The sequence below is a fragment of the Temnothorax nylanderi genome, unplaced genomic scaffold, assembly GCF_030848795.1.
Source record: "Temnothorax nylanderi isolate EJ_2023f unplaced genomic scaffold, tnyl_v1.0 TNYL_tig0050_pilon, whole genome shotgun sequence".
NCBI lineage: Eukaryota > Metazoa > Arthropoda > Insecta > Hymenoptera > Formicidae > Temnothorax > Temnothorax nylanderi.
The window spans coordinates 851,903-871,009 of record NW_027249112.1 but is presented as its reverse complement, the minus strand read 5'-3'; the positions used below and the strand labels follow the sequence as shown (position 1 = coordinate 871,009).

The following is a 19,107-nucleotide window of genomic DNA, read 5'->3' as shown; positions in this document are numbered from 1 at the left end:
ATATGTATAATAATTGAAACGAGATTTATCAGAAATAAAAAAGTCGTTATTTATTTTTGAAAAGTCTTGCGTATTAATGGTAAAGTATTATGTCGTTTATCTATATTAATAATAAAATCTTGTGTTCAATTTTGAGGCGATTCAATTGCGAGAAGCGATTTTTTTTGTTACGTCGAGCTTTGCAGAATTAAGAACAGCGTCGGACATGGATTATCTATACTCTCCTCGATATTCGCGATATGTCTGATATCGCGAATATCTCAAGACGGTATCGATTTTTGATACAAGTTATTCAAAATGTACCGAAACGTCTATCGTGGGCTAAGGAAAGCGGAAAGAAGATGAGCGATATATTCCCGAAATTCATCCTCGGGCGATGCGCGCAATATGCAGGGCAGGTATACGTGCGTGCGTTCGTGCGTGCGCGATCGTGCAGCGGTTTACACGCACGTGTACATGAAGTGGTGGTAACACGAACGTGGCAGAAACACGCGGTTCGATGCAATATGCGTACACCGAGGAGTTGCATGCCGGTCGTTTATGGGTAACTAAATACGGCTGGGGGGAACGAGCGAACGGGAGTAAGAAGGAGAGCAACTCTGTGGAATCGTAGGGAGTAGGGAGAGTGAGCTAGATAGAGAGATAGGTAGAGAGATCGGGAAAGAGGAAATGAGATGGTGAAATCAGGTGAAAGGGAGAAAGAGTAATACGTAGAAAGAAGGTGAGACACAGACGATGAAGAAGAAGAAGAGAAGAAGAAGAAGAAGAAGAGAAGAAGAAGAAGAAGCAAGGAATGAGAGAGATGACATGATAAGAATGAAAGGGAGAGAACCAAAAAAAGAGAGAGGAGAAGGGGTAGGGAAAGCCCGGGCAAAACGGATGTGTTAAGGTTTGGCAAGAAAAAAGACAGTTAAAATTGAGATCGGAAACCTTTTTTATTCTACTAATTCTCTAAATATAATCAACTTTTAAATAAAATAAGAAAAACATAAAAAACTTAAACATTTAAACCTCTTTGGAATCAAAAACTAAGGCAAAAGAGACTATCCGCTTTGCCCGACCCTTCCTGGGCAAAGCGGATGGAGCAAAATAAATCAACATTAGTCTTGGCAATCGTCACAAAAGTAGCTGCCAAATCCTCCATATGCAGTGCAGCCTTCATGGGCCCATTCTATGGTGCACTGGCTACATTGGATCCAGTCTTCGAACGGCGGGTCCGTGTATTGTTCAGAACACACCAAGCAGAAACATTGTATGTTGTATGTTGGTCACCGCCCATTTTGCTTGGTCTGTTTTACCATCTTAAAACGGAAAAAAACAGCAATCGCAATATGACCAGGCCAAGAGATGGTTCATCCGCTTTGCCCAAAGGATCTACGTGAACTTGGAAAGGTTGAAATAGGTATGAGCAATAAGTGAAAAATTTTCAACTCCAATAGAGTTTTAAAAACAGGGAATTCTTATAAAAAACATTCACAGTACTTAAGGAACAATTACTACTAATAATCAAGCTATGTACCTTAGCAAAATTCGCAAGAAAACACAAAATTGATTATTTCTTTATAAAAAAAAAACTCACGAGAGCAATTACATGTTTTTTCGCACTGTTATGGCGTCGGCGGCCGGTCGCTCACTCTACCTGCTAGAGACTCATAGCGCCATAAAGTATAGATGAGCGAGAAAAAAGCCTATCCGCTTTGCCCAGGGCATTTGCTTTGCCCGGGCTTCCCCTATAGCGATTTTTTTTCTTGTTTTTTTTTTCATATCGCCTGCACAGAGAAGTTCATAAGCAGCAAAATGCCAAAGTAATACTCGGCACGCACGCAAGAAACGTGATAAATCGAAGGGTACCAATGCACGAAAGACGCCGGGAGCAGGTTTGCCGAGGGAGAATAGAGGCGCTCCATTTTTTTGATCATCGCGTGTCGCGTCACGCCAAATGCGATTAAATCGCTCTCGCGCATTTCTACCGGGAAGGATTGCTGTTCGAGAGGGAACATTTTGTGCGCGGCATACGTAGAGACATATGAAAATTTTGCCTCTCGGAAAAAGATGGTCAGTTGGTTTTACGGTTACGGCCGTTTTGCGATTATTAATTTAGAAAAATAATTCGCAATTAAAATTACGGATGTTTGCATTTTTTGAGAGATTGTCAAATTTTTCGCATCTTGAAACACGAATGAGATATTTTGGATCGAAACACAATAGTCTTATATATGTTTTACTGCCCGATTTACATATTTCCTAAATAAAAGTGACATTACGCTAATTTAAACAGAATTGACAGGTACATGTCGCATCAGTTGCTTTACATCGGTATAGCTAGCATGCATTTGCATAGGAAACAGTGGTCACATAGTATTCGCTTACCTTAGCGCAGTAAAACATGTAATAATTCCGTCATGGGCAGATAGTTGCCCGCATTACAATTTAGAAAATTGCGAGCAGAAAGAATAATTATAGCTCGCGTCGTATGCGTACATTTATCGCTGTTATTCGTGTAATTTTTTCGGAAACGTCAATGTTAATGCAATACTTTTGAATGAAAATAACCGATATTATTACGTGACTTGAAAGAGCAAATGGCAGGAAAATTTATATGTGTAGATACAAAACGTTTGTCGCGCTGCCGTCTGATAAAATAGCACGCTACTGGTTGTTTTCGTTCCAAAGTATTGAATTTAGGAGTGCATTGCCAAATTTCTCGATTTAAAATCCAAAGCAGACGGAGCAAAATATTTTACAATACTGTTGGAAATTATTACTTATGCAAGAATATTAAATGTAAAAAATGCAATATCGATAATTTTGGGAAACTAAATCATTTTTATTTTACAATGCATCGTTTTGTTACTGATTCTCCATTAAACTTGCGAAATGTAAGTGCATAACTCATTACAGCCAGATAAAAACCAGTGTTAAACCAGTTAATCTGTTTGATGTTTTCACACAAGCTTTACTGATAGAATTAACAGTCGCCTATTTATCTCAAGTTACAAAGATCAAGGTCGACAGCTAATTATCACAATACGTAAGTTATCCGAGGTTCAGTCATTCAGAAGACGAGAGGCAACTGTAATTCGGCTACTTTCTTTTAAGTGCTATCATAAAGCAGGTAATGTCCGGTCAAGGCCGCCGACTGGGGGAACTGCAGGGTCGAATATACAGTCGGCTCGTATCGGCTCGTGATGCAACGCTGACTCGCTTTGGTGTTCGGAATTTATCTGCAGAATAGTTCCGGCAGTCTCTACCGTTCATGTCCGTAAGGTGCTCCGCTTCTCATGAATTACGCTTCACGTAAATGATGGCGTGCTAACCGACCAGGTAGCAGAGTCGGTTGCCCAAGGCGGTGAATTAAACCATTGACGCCCACCGGCAACTTCGGTTACCATGCACGATGTTAGGCGTTGTTCACACGAAGAATGTCGCCTCGAATACGAAAATAAGTCTTGTAATTATTTATTGCCAAGATATTTTGTCTTATCGTTTCCATCGATCAATTGCAGAACGGTGCCAGGATGAACTGGAATTGGAAACGGACCGTATCTCAGAAATAACGATCCCTACGACCGTACGATTAAATATCCCGTTTGCATGCGAAAATAAACAGCTTTGCGCAACGATCGAAGATCAAGTGTGTATAATATAATGTGCCGAGCCCGCTTGAAACACGGCCCGGATGTTATTAACATTAATGGGAACTGTTATTAATGCTGATGAAGTTTGCGAAAGGGCCGAATTTCATTCGCCACACAATCTCACGAGAGAATCTAATTATCCGCGATTCTCCAACTCGCGGTGGCTAACGACGATTCTACCAAGTCCTGAATGCTGATAAGCGTATCCGCATTCTCCGTATTAACTCCGCTAAAGATGACTTTTCAAGAGTAAACGAAATGATTTTGGTTCGAGATACATTCTTGATCGGACCCCTTCAATTAGTCACACATAAAGAGCAACCTGTCTTTAATTAAGCGCCAATTGAGAAATCGTCGTCGAGAAACGGCTGCAAGAAGCGTCGCGTCGGCTGCAGGTGCATCGCAACAGTCACGGTGGAACCTGTTTCACGTGTCGAATTTAATGTAAGAAATAATCTTCTTCTCAAACATTACGAATTGCGTGTAAATAGTTGCGTTTTTCGTCATCAATATTCGGTATGAGTGCAACTTTCTCGCCGTGCCATAACAATGTCTTGCAAAATATTTTTATATCTGTAAAATTACTGGACTTTTAGATTTATTATATGCAGATTTATATTTCCAAAATTTTTTATACCGCTCCTACTGATATCTAAATATTAATAAATAATTATGTTGCTTAGCGATGTCTAAGAATTTTTTGAATATTTATTAGCATTTTTATTTGGATATAAATTCAAAATTACTAACTTTTAATATATTACATCAATTCGTAAATTGAACGAATTATATATGGATTTATTATATAAGACTTTCTTCAGTTTTCCTCGAATCGAGAAATTTCTTGTAATTATTCAAAATACAGGAATGCCAAATAATGTCTTTCGCTGAAACTAAATATCGTTGTGTTGCAAACAGCTTAGAATGGTACACATACATGTGTACATAGATCCGCCTTGGCGGAATTGCTTGCTTGTTAATATTGGCCTTGCGGTATTTTTCTTGAACAGAAATGCACGTTAATGCCGTATCTGAGTATTTTAAGTTGCAGATCACGGAGCAATTTAATCGACGCATACGCACCTTTCTTTTACTTAATTCTGTTTTTTTATGCTTATACCGTGTTTTATTGCCTCGCCCTTCTCCGGCCACTTGCTTATCCTGTTTATATCGCATCTCTGAGAGTGCAACGGTTTGTCCTTTTTTATTTCTTCTTCGGCGAATGTGTTTGCTGAGTTTTTCTCATCGTATCTGCTCACGCGACATCGAAAGAAATTTTTTATACGCAACGTAATTTTTCGCTGCGCTCACTCTTCGCGAAATATTTTTGTAGAGATAAAAAATTTTTCTTGTAATAGACATTTTTTAAAATTAAAATATTTTCTGAGCAATATTTTACAAAAATAAATATTTAATGTATAGACATATATTTAACATTTTTTATTTTGAACGATGTAACAAAATTTTGGAAACAGAAACAACTTATTCATTGATTCAAGACGGAGCCAAGCGCTTCTCATTTAATGTAAATTTTTGCGAAATATACGCTTCAGAATATAAATCGACCGACAAGGTAAAAATGATTCACGGAACCGTTTCTTTAACTTTGATGCACACTTTGTTCTGCGCGAGTTCTCGAGAGAAAGTTCCGAAAGATCGAGAACCGCAAATATACATACAAAAACGCGAAAGTCAGTAAATATGCACGCTGTTCAGTTCGGAAGGAGACATTACAAATTACAAGTCTTGAAAGTGGTCAATGAAATTATTCGCATTTTCGCCGATTTTAATTCGTACGATTCATCGGATTCGTAATAAAAATCACGCGATCGTCGTTTGATCGACGATAATCGTTTGATCGAATACATCCCGTTATACCTTCGCTCTTCGTGATGCTCACTATGCGCCTTAAATCAAATTCGCCTGGTTGCATCTTGCAAAATGCCACGCGCATACAATTCACGATTCCTTATCGGAATGATTCGGTCTCTGTCCAATCGTGATGTGTGACGTTATCTTTTTTCGGCTGCCCGCCCTGTCGCTGTTACCGTGTGGAATGCACTGTGCCATCGTTGCAGGCGCAGAACATTTTCAATGGACCTCAGACTATATCGCGAGACTATATCCCCGCCTGGATACTTGACACTCGAGTTGCGTGTATGGTTCGATATCTCTTATCTTTTTTTGCTCTTGTTACTTTCTTACTGTGAAACTTAACTTATTATGAACTTAATATTTCGCTCGTCACGCAACACGCTGTCGTGCTGTGCCCTGTTATTAAAAATTATACTGCATATTATGACAAAGCCTATCAAGCTTGTTATCAAGCACTCCAAGTTTCTAGTAATAGAATTGAGACTTTATAAAAATTCTTAAAGTATCTGGCTCTAATGTGATGATGATGTGCCGTCAATAAATGTAAAAAATCATAATCAGACTTTAAAATTATCAAATCAGACAATTATCAATCTTCGAAATATCGCAAATAGTGGAGAATTACCTGTAACAAGGTTATATGATATTAGAATAACAGACAGAAGTCGAGTAAAATAATTTGAAATCTCATTTATCAATATTAATATGCAAATGGTTTCTACATGAGTTCTATTACGAAACGGACAGGTCTTGATTCAAGTAATTTAAATTTTTAAATAAATTAAATTACGTTCTAAAAATTTTTTACGTGTGTATGTGTACATGCCAAGAAAATGGACATATCTGTAGAAATGTAGCTAGATTTTAACATGTTTTCTTGTTAATGAATATATAATTGCGCAAAATGATATATATATATATATATATATATATATATATATATATATACTATGAGATATAGAATTTATAAACTATAGTAACAATTCCGTCACCATCTTAATTACTCGAGACATAAAATCCTAATAACGTTTTTATGAGACACATGCGCTAAGGGGACGTGAACATTACTTTTTTACTATCGCGTGCCCAGTTTCGGTGAGATTAGAGCCCCGATTTCAAACTCACCTGTTTTATACCGAATCGAGTTCGAGAGATTTACGATCTTTTCCCGAAACAATTCGGTGCAGTCGTCCCGTGCGGGAACACTTCCGGTGCTGCGCCGGCATCTCCGGAACGCGTAAAACCCGTTTCTACCGCAAGAACGGCCGCCGCGGTTCAATCAGTAAATTCGGCCGCAAGTCGAGTATCAACCGTGGCATCGGTGTGTATGTATTTATTCTGTCCGAGCGCTGACTATCGCACCCTGGATCTATTTCGTCGACATTTTACGATCATTCTTACCCCGCCACGTCTCCTCTCTATGTTTGCTAAGCGCGATATTCTCTCTTTTTCCTTCGATAATCATAACAGTGATTTTCTTGCTTGCTTTTCTCGCGGTTTAAAATGAAATATTTATCGCAATAAGTTGTGATGATTAAAGGAGAAAAGAGTGATAATAGGAAGAAAGTACATTCTATTTGTAAAAATTCTTGCACGAAAGATACGAAAATGACATGATAGGAAATTTGATTTTGTTATTAAAATAGGTCTGAAGTCTATATAGGTTTCAAAATTTTATTATTATAATGATTGCGCTCATGTGCTCTGTGATGAGGAATAGAATTGATTTATATTTTGCCATATCTATTTTTGATATTAAGATTTAGAATCATAGATTTAGAGTTTTCACATTTTCCTTGCTGTGGATTAGAACAGCTTCTACTTTAAGACCACACGCAACATTTACAGACGAAAATAATAAACATTTTTTTATCTTACGCTTTAAATGTCACTTCGATAACATATATTGCACTCGTAAAATGTGAAAGTTTGTTGCTCCATGTGTAAGTTTCTTATGCCAAAGAAAGACAATCGATTTTTAGTATTTACCCTCTGATAAAACGAGACGCGTTATATGTATAAATTACATCGACGAAGAAGAAACTCGCTGAGAACATACTTCATATTGTAACAACGTCCTTTTGACGTTATCTATAACGTTTCAATGACGGCTATAACTGACCCTTGAAATTATCTGGTAATACATTGTCTAATAACCGGCAATCATAATGCGAAATAAAATATTCAACAAGTAACTACGTAATTGCCATAACGGCTAAAAAAATCAATAATGGGTCGTAAATTCAAGATATGGGCAGACGCGGGGCTGGCATATTTTACCACTTATCCGACCATTGTGGTCTCTCCGGTTACTTGAGTAAAATCCTATCGGATATAGCGTGTGCACGATACATTGCGCGCGAGCGTTGTACGCGAAGGATATTAAATATAAAAATTCGTGTATACATATATATATATATATATATACATATACAAAAACACACACGAATATCAAATCCTTTTCTACGACTATGTAGCTTCGTTTTACGATCGCGAGTTGTTCCCGCGCGCGAACATACCGCACCACACACACGCACTTTCTTTATTTGAATTCCGTTTCCCGGGTGTATCTCCGTACGATATACCCGTCTTTAGTTATTCGGACTGCATTGTTCGCATACACGGTACTTAGTGTTACATTACATAACGATTTTTGGCATGTGTTTTCTCGCTATGGCGAGCCTTCTGAAGATAAAAGTTCGAGGGCGTGGGGAATAATAATAATAAAAACAATATTATAGCCTCATGTTAAATGTCATATGTCACATAATCGAGATATTCGCAATGTCAGACATTCGCCGTTATAACGTAGCGACGTAAATGTTGTCAATAAACTGCGGTGTAAATTGTCACACGTCCATTGTGCAATTCGTTCTCCTGCGTAGTCATAAATTGATTTTTATAAAGAACAAATTACTCGAACCTATTATTCAGGACAGAACCCCAAAACAGCAAAGTTCTTATGGAACTTAGAACAATATAATCGATATACAGTTTGGATCTCCTTTTCTTTGGCGTCTCAGTCTATGCGTTTCATTCATTCATAAAGTCGGCTCTCATGGAATCAATTCCAAAGTTAAATCACGACGTGACTGAGTGCTGCTCGCCTGCCGAGTTGGCAACCACGAACGACGATATGCATTCGTAGGCGCGAAGTAGTATTTGATGATACTGCTGTCCGATGCAACACCAGCTTGAAACACAGATAGGTATCGCGCGATAATTTTCGAAAAACATCGTCAAGATACAAAGATATATCGATCGAAAATTTATTCATTAATTAGATCAATACATCGAAATAACGCGTATATAATATATTACTGAATATCATAATTCGCGTGGATTAGCAAACCAAAGATAATAGACAAAATTTATTTAAATTCGGATGTATAACATATTTGTCTTAATCATTAATGTGGTCTTTTTGTCAAGGGTTTCTGTGTCCAATATTTCTTCCAGCGACATTAGAAACACTTTTGCAAATGTTCAGTTGATATAGCAATGGATCGATTGAAACTTTCTTCAACTGAACAGACATTTACTTATATCAATCAGGAACAGCAGAAACGATTAGTCATCTGTAGTCGTCGAAGTGCGCTATGTGTCGTATATGAGTACGATACAATCTACGCGGCAGATCGTCTCTGTCGGTCGGACGAATTCAATCGTAAAACCTCGACGTTCCGTCGAAAGCCGCGTGTCACCTCCACCCGGCCCGACCACTGCACCGCGCGAGAGCGGTATCCCTTCCCAGCCACTCGTTTCCCGCACGTCGCGTACCCCTGATACGACTGTCGTGTCCGCTATCCTCAGTATCCTCACCGCGACGTGCTCCCACCCTGCTCGCCCGTGGCCAGCACGTATTTCGCATCGTGTCGCCGCTACCAGCAGATCGGAGGGAATAGACGGAACGACTTTTTCGCGCAGGCGCAACACTGTCATAAGACGTATGCATCATACCTAAGTGCATGACCCTAACAAGTAGCGTATATGCTCCACCGAAATACGTGGTGTTGTTTGAGTCTGTAGTAGAAGGAAATAGCAAGTATTAGGGAGACAACTAAATATAATATATAATTTACTGATATTCCCGCTGATATTACAATTTTTTAAATGTATTGTGTCCCGCAGGGATATACAATACAACTGATTCGCGCAATTATTTGGGCTTACAATTATCCACGGATTCGAGCTGACTACACTGCGGACACTCACATACATTTACATATCATATTCCAAAAACAAGATACAATTTATTTTAAGAATAATAGGAAGAATAAGAATAAATAAAAGTAAAATCCATATATGTGTGTTATATAAATAGAGCAAGATAATGAAAGTTAAAACTCATGTTTTATTTATGTAACTTAATTTTAAAAAATTTACTTAGATGGTTATAATAAAGTTTATTAAAAGTTTATTTTTGCGCGGTGTTACAGATATCTGGACGGAACTAAATTAGAATGTACAAGTCTGCTTTTCATAGACCATGCTCTTTAGAATTTGTAATTTATATATTTTTTAATTTTATCTAAAGATTAATTTAAAATTATCTTACAAAACTTATAATATATGAGAGAAAGATATATAATATCAATGGTGTGTGCTAATAATAAATTAATTTTGTTTTTTCCAGACTTGATGAATTTTCAATTCTTCATATATTTTTATATTATTAATGTAATTAACATAATGAAAGAAAAATATTAAAAAATGTATACGGGCCCCAGAAGCGCCCTACGTTCCATCTAAGCACGAGACTGTCGAGCCAGTCACGTGGTCCCCGCTGCACTTGCGATGGAGATGGCCAAGTGGTGGGAAAAATCCCTCCGTCCACTACCCCTGGTTACCGGCGGTCTTAGTAAGTTACGGACTGCATGCAAGTGTACATCGATCGTGTTGACGGCTGTCTCTCGGCTGACCCCGACGAGTGTGTCTCGGTTTGCTTCGCTGTTTTTTTTCCCCCCCTCGTCTCCGCATTTCAATTTCGCGCCAGTTGGATTCTCATCTCGCGCAGCGACTTGCCGGGACGGATCTCGGAACTAGTTCGGAGTTTGCAAATTTGCCAACTTGCAGAAGATTTGTCGACGACGGATAGAGAGGAATAACACGCGAAGGACGGCGAACCAACGCAACGGCGATAGAATAGTGTGATACGCGGCGCGGAGGAGAGACGAGACCTTGGACGAAGTGCGCGTGTGCGACACGAGTGCCCGCGGTTTTGCCATCCGCTTTAATTTTTGCGCTACCACTTATCTTTTGCTGGCTTGCATCTGCTTGCTTCGTGCTTCTAGATCGTACCCGCATATCGTATGAAAAAAAAAAAGAAAAAACAAGACAAGGTTTATTAAAAGATAGACGGATAATATATATCTTGTATATAAGCGAATAAAAGCGGAAAGAAGGTGCGCACGGTAAGAAGGGCGAGACAAGAAAGCGTGCGAGATAAGTGGCAAAGAGGGGAGGATTGTCCATTTCCGGAGGCGGAGACTTCCTGCCGCGCTTTTTCCTTCCCTCTCTCCTTTTCAATTCCCTCCTGTCCCCGTCGCTCGTGTTGCTAGCGATCGGCGGTGTGCCCTCGCAACGTGCGTGCATCGTGCACCGCTGAAGACGCGCGTAACGAAATTGCGCGGTGCCACGATACTTATTTAAAGCGCGGCACGTGTAACGCATCCAGAGTGCTACGGCCGGCCACGCGGTAACGGATAAATTACGCAGAAGAATTCTGCATGCGAGATATACACGGGTGAGGGGATTCTTCTCGATTGAGCCGCGCCGGCGGATCTCGCGTGATTACTAGATTCAGTGCTCGCGTGTGACGAGAGCCAGTGGATCCTCTCTCGAACACCGTCAATTTGTCCAAAGCCTTCATTATACGAAACAGCCACTGCGAGCCAGCGAGAGGGAGAGAAGGAGATAGAAAGAAAAAGAGAGAGACAGATGACAGGGTGAGTCTTTCTATCTCAATGAACTTGTTATTGCCTCCCCGGTAATTGAACTTAGATGCTGCGCGCGCTAACTTTCAGTAAAACGATGTAAAAAACTCTTATGGCCAAAGAAATGAGCCGCGAACAACGTACTGTAATAAAAGAAAACATAAAAAGAAGAGGCCGCGCTTTGATTAGGAGTTACATGTAAATTGGCATAATTACTTAAAAAAACTTTATATATGCGTTATCAAAGTGAGAGTTACTCCGTTCTTGCGCGCGCAGCTTCAGCTGGAGTTTAATAATACCGGTATTAACTTTCAGCTACTTTCTCATGGAATAATTTACAACGAAGAAATTTACTGCAGTATATTCTAGCGTAGTTGTTGTGTGGCAATATATTATATGACGCCTAGCTTAAGCGATACTATCGCAGATAAGATGCTAATTATTGGCGCAACATTATTACGGAAAAAATTATACATTATACATACATACACGCTTATAAGTTAAAAGGAATACACTCTTTAGATTATTCTTTTCACTCTATCTTTCGGAATTATGTTTATAACAAACACGTAACGATGGAAAAGGATAGAACGTATTCTATTGCCACTTTGGCTCGTTTATCTTTTATTTGTGTAATGATTATACAGTATAGGGAGTGTTAGCACACTTGTATATAAATGTACAAAAATAGAAGGCGCATTTTGATTCGAAACGTGCCTCGATCGAAAAATTTTACGCGCAAATTTTACGGTGCATCCGATATCATTCAACGCTGCCAAGTTTGCGGCGACACGAAAGTTTCAATTGCCTACATGCAAAGAAACTTGCAGCTTCTTGCGAGCGTTTATGCAATTCTGCTTTATTATCTTTGCCCTTTTGTCCCGCAGAAGTTATTATAGTTTATAAAGTTTTATCTCGGTCAATTAAGTAACTTGGGTCTTACGCGATTTTTTATTCAGTCGCCTATCGATCTTAATCTGCTTATCGTTACCTCGTCATAAAAAGTGCAATTTTGGGTCAGATCAACGATACTCGAGCATTGAACGCAATAAAAATATTATCCTAAAAATATATAAGCGATTTAATTCGCTTCCTCCGATCCGCAATGTACGAATGTACGCTAACGTTTTTGCACAAAGAGACTATATTAGACTGTATTAAAATTGTGTTAGAGATTTCTCTAGTATAGTTTTATTAACAAAATATTAATTAAATATTATTTTGTAAATATGCTAAAATTCTAGAATATGTTGTACTCTCTAAATTTCTTGGAGTGGGAATACTGCCACTCCGGTGAGATTTCACTCTTTTGGAGTAAGATTTCACTCTTTTTGGAGTGAATTTCTCCAAAAAAGTGAAATCTTACTCCAAAAGAGTGAAATCTCACCGGAGTGGCAGTATTCCCACTCCAAGAAATTTAGAGAGTATCTTATCATATTTCATAATCAATCAACTGATGCTATACGAATTAATATGTATCATATTAATAATGAGTCCTAATTCTCAATAATAAGCACGGACATTTTGCTCGTAATTAATAATGATAATAATGACGATAATACTACTACTAATAATAATAATAGCAAATTTATTGAATAAAAAAATTATAAACAGTAGAAACACTAAATGCACAAATCAGTAGTTAAAGAGATGTAACGGCCGACAGCAATATTAGAACAAGGTTAAAAGAAATCTGAGTTAAATTAGGCGAGATCTTTCACGCGATACCCAATATAGTCACTCGCGAAAGTATTTGAGCAAATATGAAATAGATTTAAATTGTATATTTAATATAGTTTGAATACTTTTATATTTTTCGAAACATACATTTAAATTAAAAATGCATTAAGCACGTAATATTAATCCTCCTTGCGTTAGAACACATTTTGTTAAATAGCAGAGCAACAATTAAAATAATTACACGCGAAAGTCCAGGGAGGTGATGATAACGCGAACAAGAATAACGCGCACGCAACGGCAGAAATTATGAAAATAATTGTTTACGTTCTCGCAGTTTGTCCGAAAGTAACACTTTTGCGAGTGACTGTACCGATGGCATCTGCCTCCACGCCGACGTGCCAGGAAGTCGTAGTTAGTTAAAAAGTCGCGCGAACGGGATACAATGTAACTAGGCGGAGATGTGGTCGGGCTTCTCGCTCTATCTCGCTGTTCGTATTAGAAATCGCGTACGCGTCGTACGCGCGATTTATCTTAAGTCTCTCGCGAGTGTATAGTATAAATTTACTGCATATATATAATTGGCGCACAGTGAGATATGCTCGAAATTTTTATTTTGCACAGATATCTCTACATATTATTTATAGATACCTCAGCGTACAGTGCCTGGCAATTTTTCTGTTACGTTATCTTAAAATACGGATTTGATAAATGTTCTTTGCAATATGCAGTGCTAGATTGGACGGAATTGTCATGAATCTCTTTGGCAACAAAAAGAAAACACAACCGGAAAAAAAAGATAATTGCATAAATATTCTGAATTTCAGAAATCTGAAGATGCTTTCTCCTAAGAATCATGAATAAGATTAAATAACAATTTAATTAATTGTGCGAATACATTATCATTACAGGCTTAAAATCTTGATATTAAGAGACGTTATTCGGGATTATGTTATTGAGATTATTGCGATATTCTATGCTGATTTCTATGTTGCCTCTGGTTAATACGATCGATATGATTGTGAGTAATTGCAACCATGGTTGGTCGAGACATTGCGGAATACATTGTGAATTATATGACTCCATAAACGATATTCGTATCGCGCATACAGATTTTATAAGCTTTGACAGTCATTATTATTATCGCAAAGGGAAACAACGATCATTGCCAATATGATATGTGCTATAAAAAATATATTGTCGCTGATTTTCTACAATGTTCGTAACATTGGCTTACAATAAGCTGAATGTTTCTATACGATTAAAAAAGAAAAACAATATAGGTTGTAATATAACAGGTAATAATAGGTTGTAGCATCATTAAACGCTGTTCTCTCTCTCTCTCTCTCTTAGAATTGTGAAAAAAATGTACGTTTATGTATTATAAATTGACGAAATAATATAACTTTAATCCGATATATTGCAAAGAATATCTATCAGTCAGTTTGACTATTTAGGATTTATTGATATACGCAGGAATAGGATATACACCTTATCACAGGATTTATGGATTGATATACGCTTTAAAAATATAACTTAAATTTATCAATATTATATAATGAATTTGTTGTCAATGATTCACTTTATAGCCGTTTTTTGACATTGTCAAAAAGTGTATAACGATTAACTGGCAGTATTAAAATATATAACTACACATGAAATGTACTATAAGAGATATAAGAAGATTAGCTTGTCGTTTAATATCATTACGATTCATTCTAATTATGATGTGATGCATTCAACGTATATTCCAAGGCGACTATATGACTTTCAATTGCGGGGTACAAAATAATATTTACGAAGTTTTTATTTTGCATTTGGCGTTTTAAACATTAATGTAATAATTACGCGATATAGTAAACTTGTAAAGGAATTTCGGCTTGTCTGATTTTGTCTGACGTTTTCTTAATAACATACGACGCTGTGCTTCGCGACTCACATTATTTTTTAGAGTTATACATGATAGTATATTCGGAGTTCCAAGTAATGATTACCTTTCAGATGCCGTGTTTGTTGGAAAATAATTGGCTACGCACTGCGATTCTGCTTAAATGTGCTAAAATGTGCATCGTCTGTTGCATTCTCATATTCGAGAACAAATGCATTAGCAATTGTAATTTCGATAACAGATTCCATTTCGCTATTACATATCAATTAATGTAGACTGATTAACTTGAATAATTTGCCTTTAATTCGAATTTATTGTATCTTGTTTTATTTTGCTTTTAATGTTGCTTTTCTGCATGAAAATTAGAATTTATTTTTATATCAATTATCAACTTTTACAACTTACAATTTTATATTTAGTCATGCCTATCAGAGATTACTAATAGATTACGTGTTGCATAATACGTATTGTGTACACTGTACATCATATAAAACATTTATATTTGAATCGATGTTTGCACTCGATATACTTTCTACAGAACTTTTTTCATAGAGTTGTACACGGAATTATTTTATATGCATGTACAGCTGGTGATAACACCTACGTTTTTTCCTGCTATTAGAGTGTCTTCGTTCTATAAGCGACATCAACTATGCATACTTCATAGAACTATAACCTATACTTCTGGATAATTTGAGGAATAAATGAAATAGTTTTTCATTTGATTATTATTTACCAATATTCTACTAGCTCTGCGAAAGTAAATTTTTATTGCGTCTATAATTATATAATTGCCATATAATTTTTCGGAATGTATCATTTAAGTTAATTATTGATTGCGTTTTTACTGATGTTAAAATATCACATTTGTTTCTTTTTAAATAATATCATTTTTTATTCCCATCTTTTTCGCGATGCCCTGCGGGATCTGAACTTTGCTCTACTTGAGATGGTTAGCCGTTCTTTTTATCTGTGATTTGTGATCTTTCGTTCTTAGATAAGCCACGAATGTTTAATGAGACAGGTTTTGATGCGTTGTATTTCTCTGGTATGGCGTATCTTTTACCTCACCTTACCATAACCATCTGCGGAGATGCCAGGAGAAACGTATCTTTACCTTCACGAGGTCGTGACTCTCGTGTCCTTCATAGTGGCTTTAGCCGTGTCAGGATTTATCATAATTTTTGTAGAGATACAGAACTTATCCATTACCCATTTCAGGCTCGGGTATCCTTTATCTTGAGACTTGAATACACGAATGGTTATAGATCTTACAGAATTTCGTTGTTGCACATACTCCAGAACAAACGACATATCCAAAGACATATTCTTATAATATCACGCTTTTCGTCAATTTTAACTGACGTCGATACGCATGTAATAATATAGCGTTTGTAATTGATAGCATAGACTTAAAAATATACTGAAAGCTCCCCTTTTGGGTAATTAATAAATAATCTACATGTCAAATTAAATTGTACCTAATCAAGGACGAAAACAAGCTGTTTGACAGCTGCCGAATTGAAACAAATATTTGCTTTCATATATTAAATTATAATAAAATGGGAGTCTTTGCCATACTTAACTACGACAATTATCTTAAATATAAAAACACTGCACTAAAACGTTAAATGACGCTGTAAGTTGCAAGAATAATTTAGCTTTTTAACGTTATTTTTTACGTCTTGTAGTTCACAATTTTGCCAAGTGTGACACTATGTACTGTCAACGCGGACTTGGCAATCGAGCAGGAGACTTAATAGAATGTTTGCACGAGTGTCGCCAGCTTGCTTTTAATACATCCTATGCCGGGCCAGTTACAAAAAACAGATAAATTTACACAAACTATCGTATTAGTTTATGTTGGAAGTCAATGACAGATTAGTAGGATTCACTTTCGAATTAGTTTTGAAAGGTGCGCCATTTTTGTCATACACGGAGAAAATTGCTACGGTTGTTACAACAACATTCTCTATGATTGAAAAAGAAATGTATATGAATTCAAGTTATATTGATATTACATTAAATGTAGCTGTTAATATATGCTCATTTATACGGTTCTCATAATCGTAGTTCTTACTATAAGTAACATTCGGTTACAATACTCTCATATATAGGTACCTCAACCAAAGGATTATTGGTACTCTTTCTAAAGTGGTCTGCAGTATAAATAGTATGGTTGAGAGATCTATAAGATATAGTTGTACGGTATATAGCACTGATTGTGAGAGTTCAGTTCAATCGCAAAGTTCACTTCCAGAGTACTATGGTTTCCATAACCCTTTTGTATTGATGAGCGAAATATAACATTATTATTCTGTTGTAGCAACCCTAACTTTTTCTCCGTGTATGCATCATCTCGAGATATATTTTTCGTAATTCTACCTCTAAGTTTTCTTTTGTTTTCTTTTTGCACACTTATAAATTGTGTGTGCTTTTTTTTTGTTTCGGCGAACTAGCCGTTCTGTACGTGCATATTGAACTCATTCTATAAATTTAATTAATCAATTGTTTTTGTTTTATACTCTGTACACCCTACATACTACAGCATTTTAGTTGATCGAAGATTTGATCATTGCCATCTTTTTAAAGAAACGAATACTCATCATTATATTATTTTAATCCAAGTAGATAAAACATGTCGTTATTTCCTGAATAACGTTTATTATGTTGTAGATCGACCGAGTCAGCAAACTTTTGATTACAGTTTTGGTTACCGCGCAAATAGATTTTAAAAATTATTTTGCACCAGAAATAATGTACACAGGCGAGGTATGATATTTGATTATACATCGACCATTAGAGAAATAGAACAAACACCGGCTATATACTTGACTCGCATGTATGTACAGCTGATATTACCTAGAGTTCCTCTAGTAAGAGTTAGGACACCGTCCGCCATTAATAGGGAATTATGCGAACGATCGAGAGAGACAGCAAGAGACAGCCTCTCCACTCGTACTTTTCATGGGTCTTTGTCTCACTTCCACTTATAGGTTTGTCTCACTCCCACTAACGTCTTCTCTATAAATGGCGGAACCAATCAGGAGTCAGACCGGGGTGTCCTAACTCTTACTAGAGGAACTCTAATATTACCGTATTATCATGACTTGTGAATTTAGATGTAAGTGTCAAATGTTTACATAAAATTGCCTTTTTCTTCTTTTTTCGTGCTTTCTATTTGCTAAGGTATTATATTATATTGCCACAATTTTAACAATTCTTTAATTTTAATTTTTTTTTATCTTTTCATTAAAATGGTCAAAATAATTTCTTGCGTGTTTCAGAAAGTAGAGCTATACGGATAGCGATACGAAAGATTCGCGAACACAGCTCTATGCATAGGATAACGGATAATAATTACCGTTATCTTATTTAAACGAGATCAGATCCAACGGAATCGGTTTCTTCGATTTCGGCAAGAGATCGCGACAAGGAAAAAGAAGATCGGCTTTCCATCTATTAATATTAAAGAGTCCTGCGAACGTCATGAATAAAGAGAAAAAGAATGAATCTACGTCAACAGATTCGGATTGTTCTAAAACGGGTTATCCGCGGACGAAACCGAAATGTAAGCGATGCGAACGTCACGGAGCGAAGAACGTCAATCTCGCAGGACACAAGAGAAACTGCCCATACCAAAACTGCGGTTGTTTCGTATGCCTTATTCTTGATAAGGAACATGAATCATCGGCAAGGAACATAGCTATGAAACGAGCGTTTGATAATGACAAGAAAAAATTAGCACCTGGAGAGGTTAGTCTTATTTTTGTCTCTCAAGCTTGAATGAGAAACTTTTAATCACATACACACATTGCAGTTGCGAAAAATTGATCAAATATTCATTTGACAATTGGGGATATATTTGTGCATTTTATTATTGATTACATTTTAATTTAAACATACTTCTACATGATGTAGTACATCATAATATTTAGTGCACTTTTAGAAAGCAGCTTATAGATCCAATTTCTATATTAATTTTGAAGAAAAAATTTTAATGGAGTTTATATTTGAAAATGCGCAAATGCAAATTTAAAGCAATTATCGATATAATATTGATAATAATTAAATAACCAACATATGCTGCGAT

At 36.8% G+C, this 19,107-nt stretch overlaps 1 protein-coding gene across 1 annotated transcript in view; it reads left to right on the top strand.

Moving 5' to 3' along the window:
* Positions 1-9,336: 9,336 nt before the first annotated feature.
* The window catches only part of Dsx (transcription factor doublesex), a 31,894-nt gene continuing 22,123 nt past the window's right edge, over positions 9,337-19,107 (top strand). Inside the window, exons 1-3 of the mRNA XM_071706243.1 lie at positions 9,337-9,460; positions 10,150-11,461; positions 18,302-18,770. Coding sequence (XP_071562344.1) covers positions 18,504-18,770 — 267 coding nt within the window. The 5' untranslated portion in view covers positions 9,337-9,460; positions 10,150-11,461; positions 18,302-18,503. The remainder of the gene's footprint in view (positions 9,461-10,149; positions 11,462-18,301; positions 18,771-19,107) is intronic.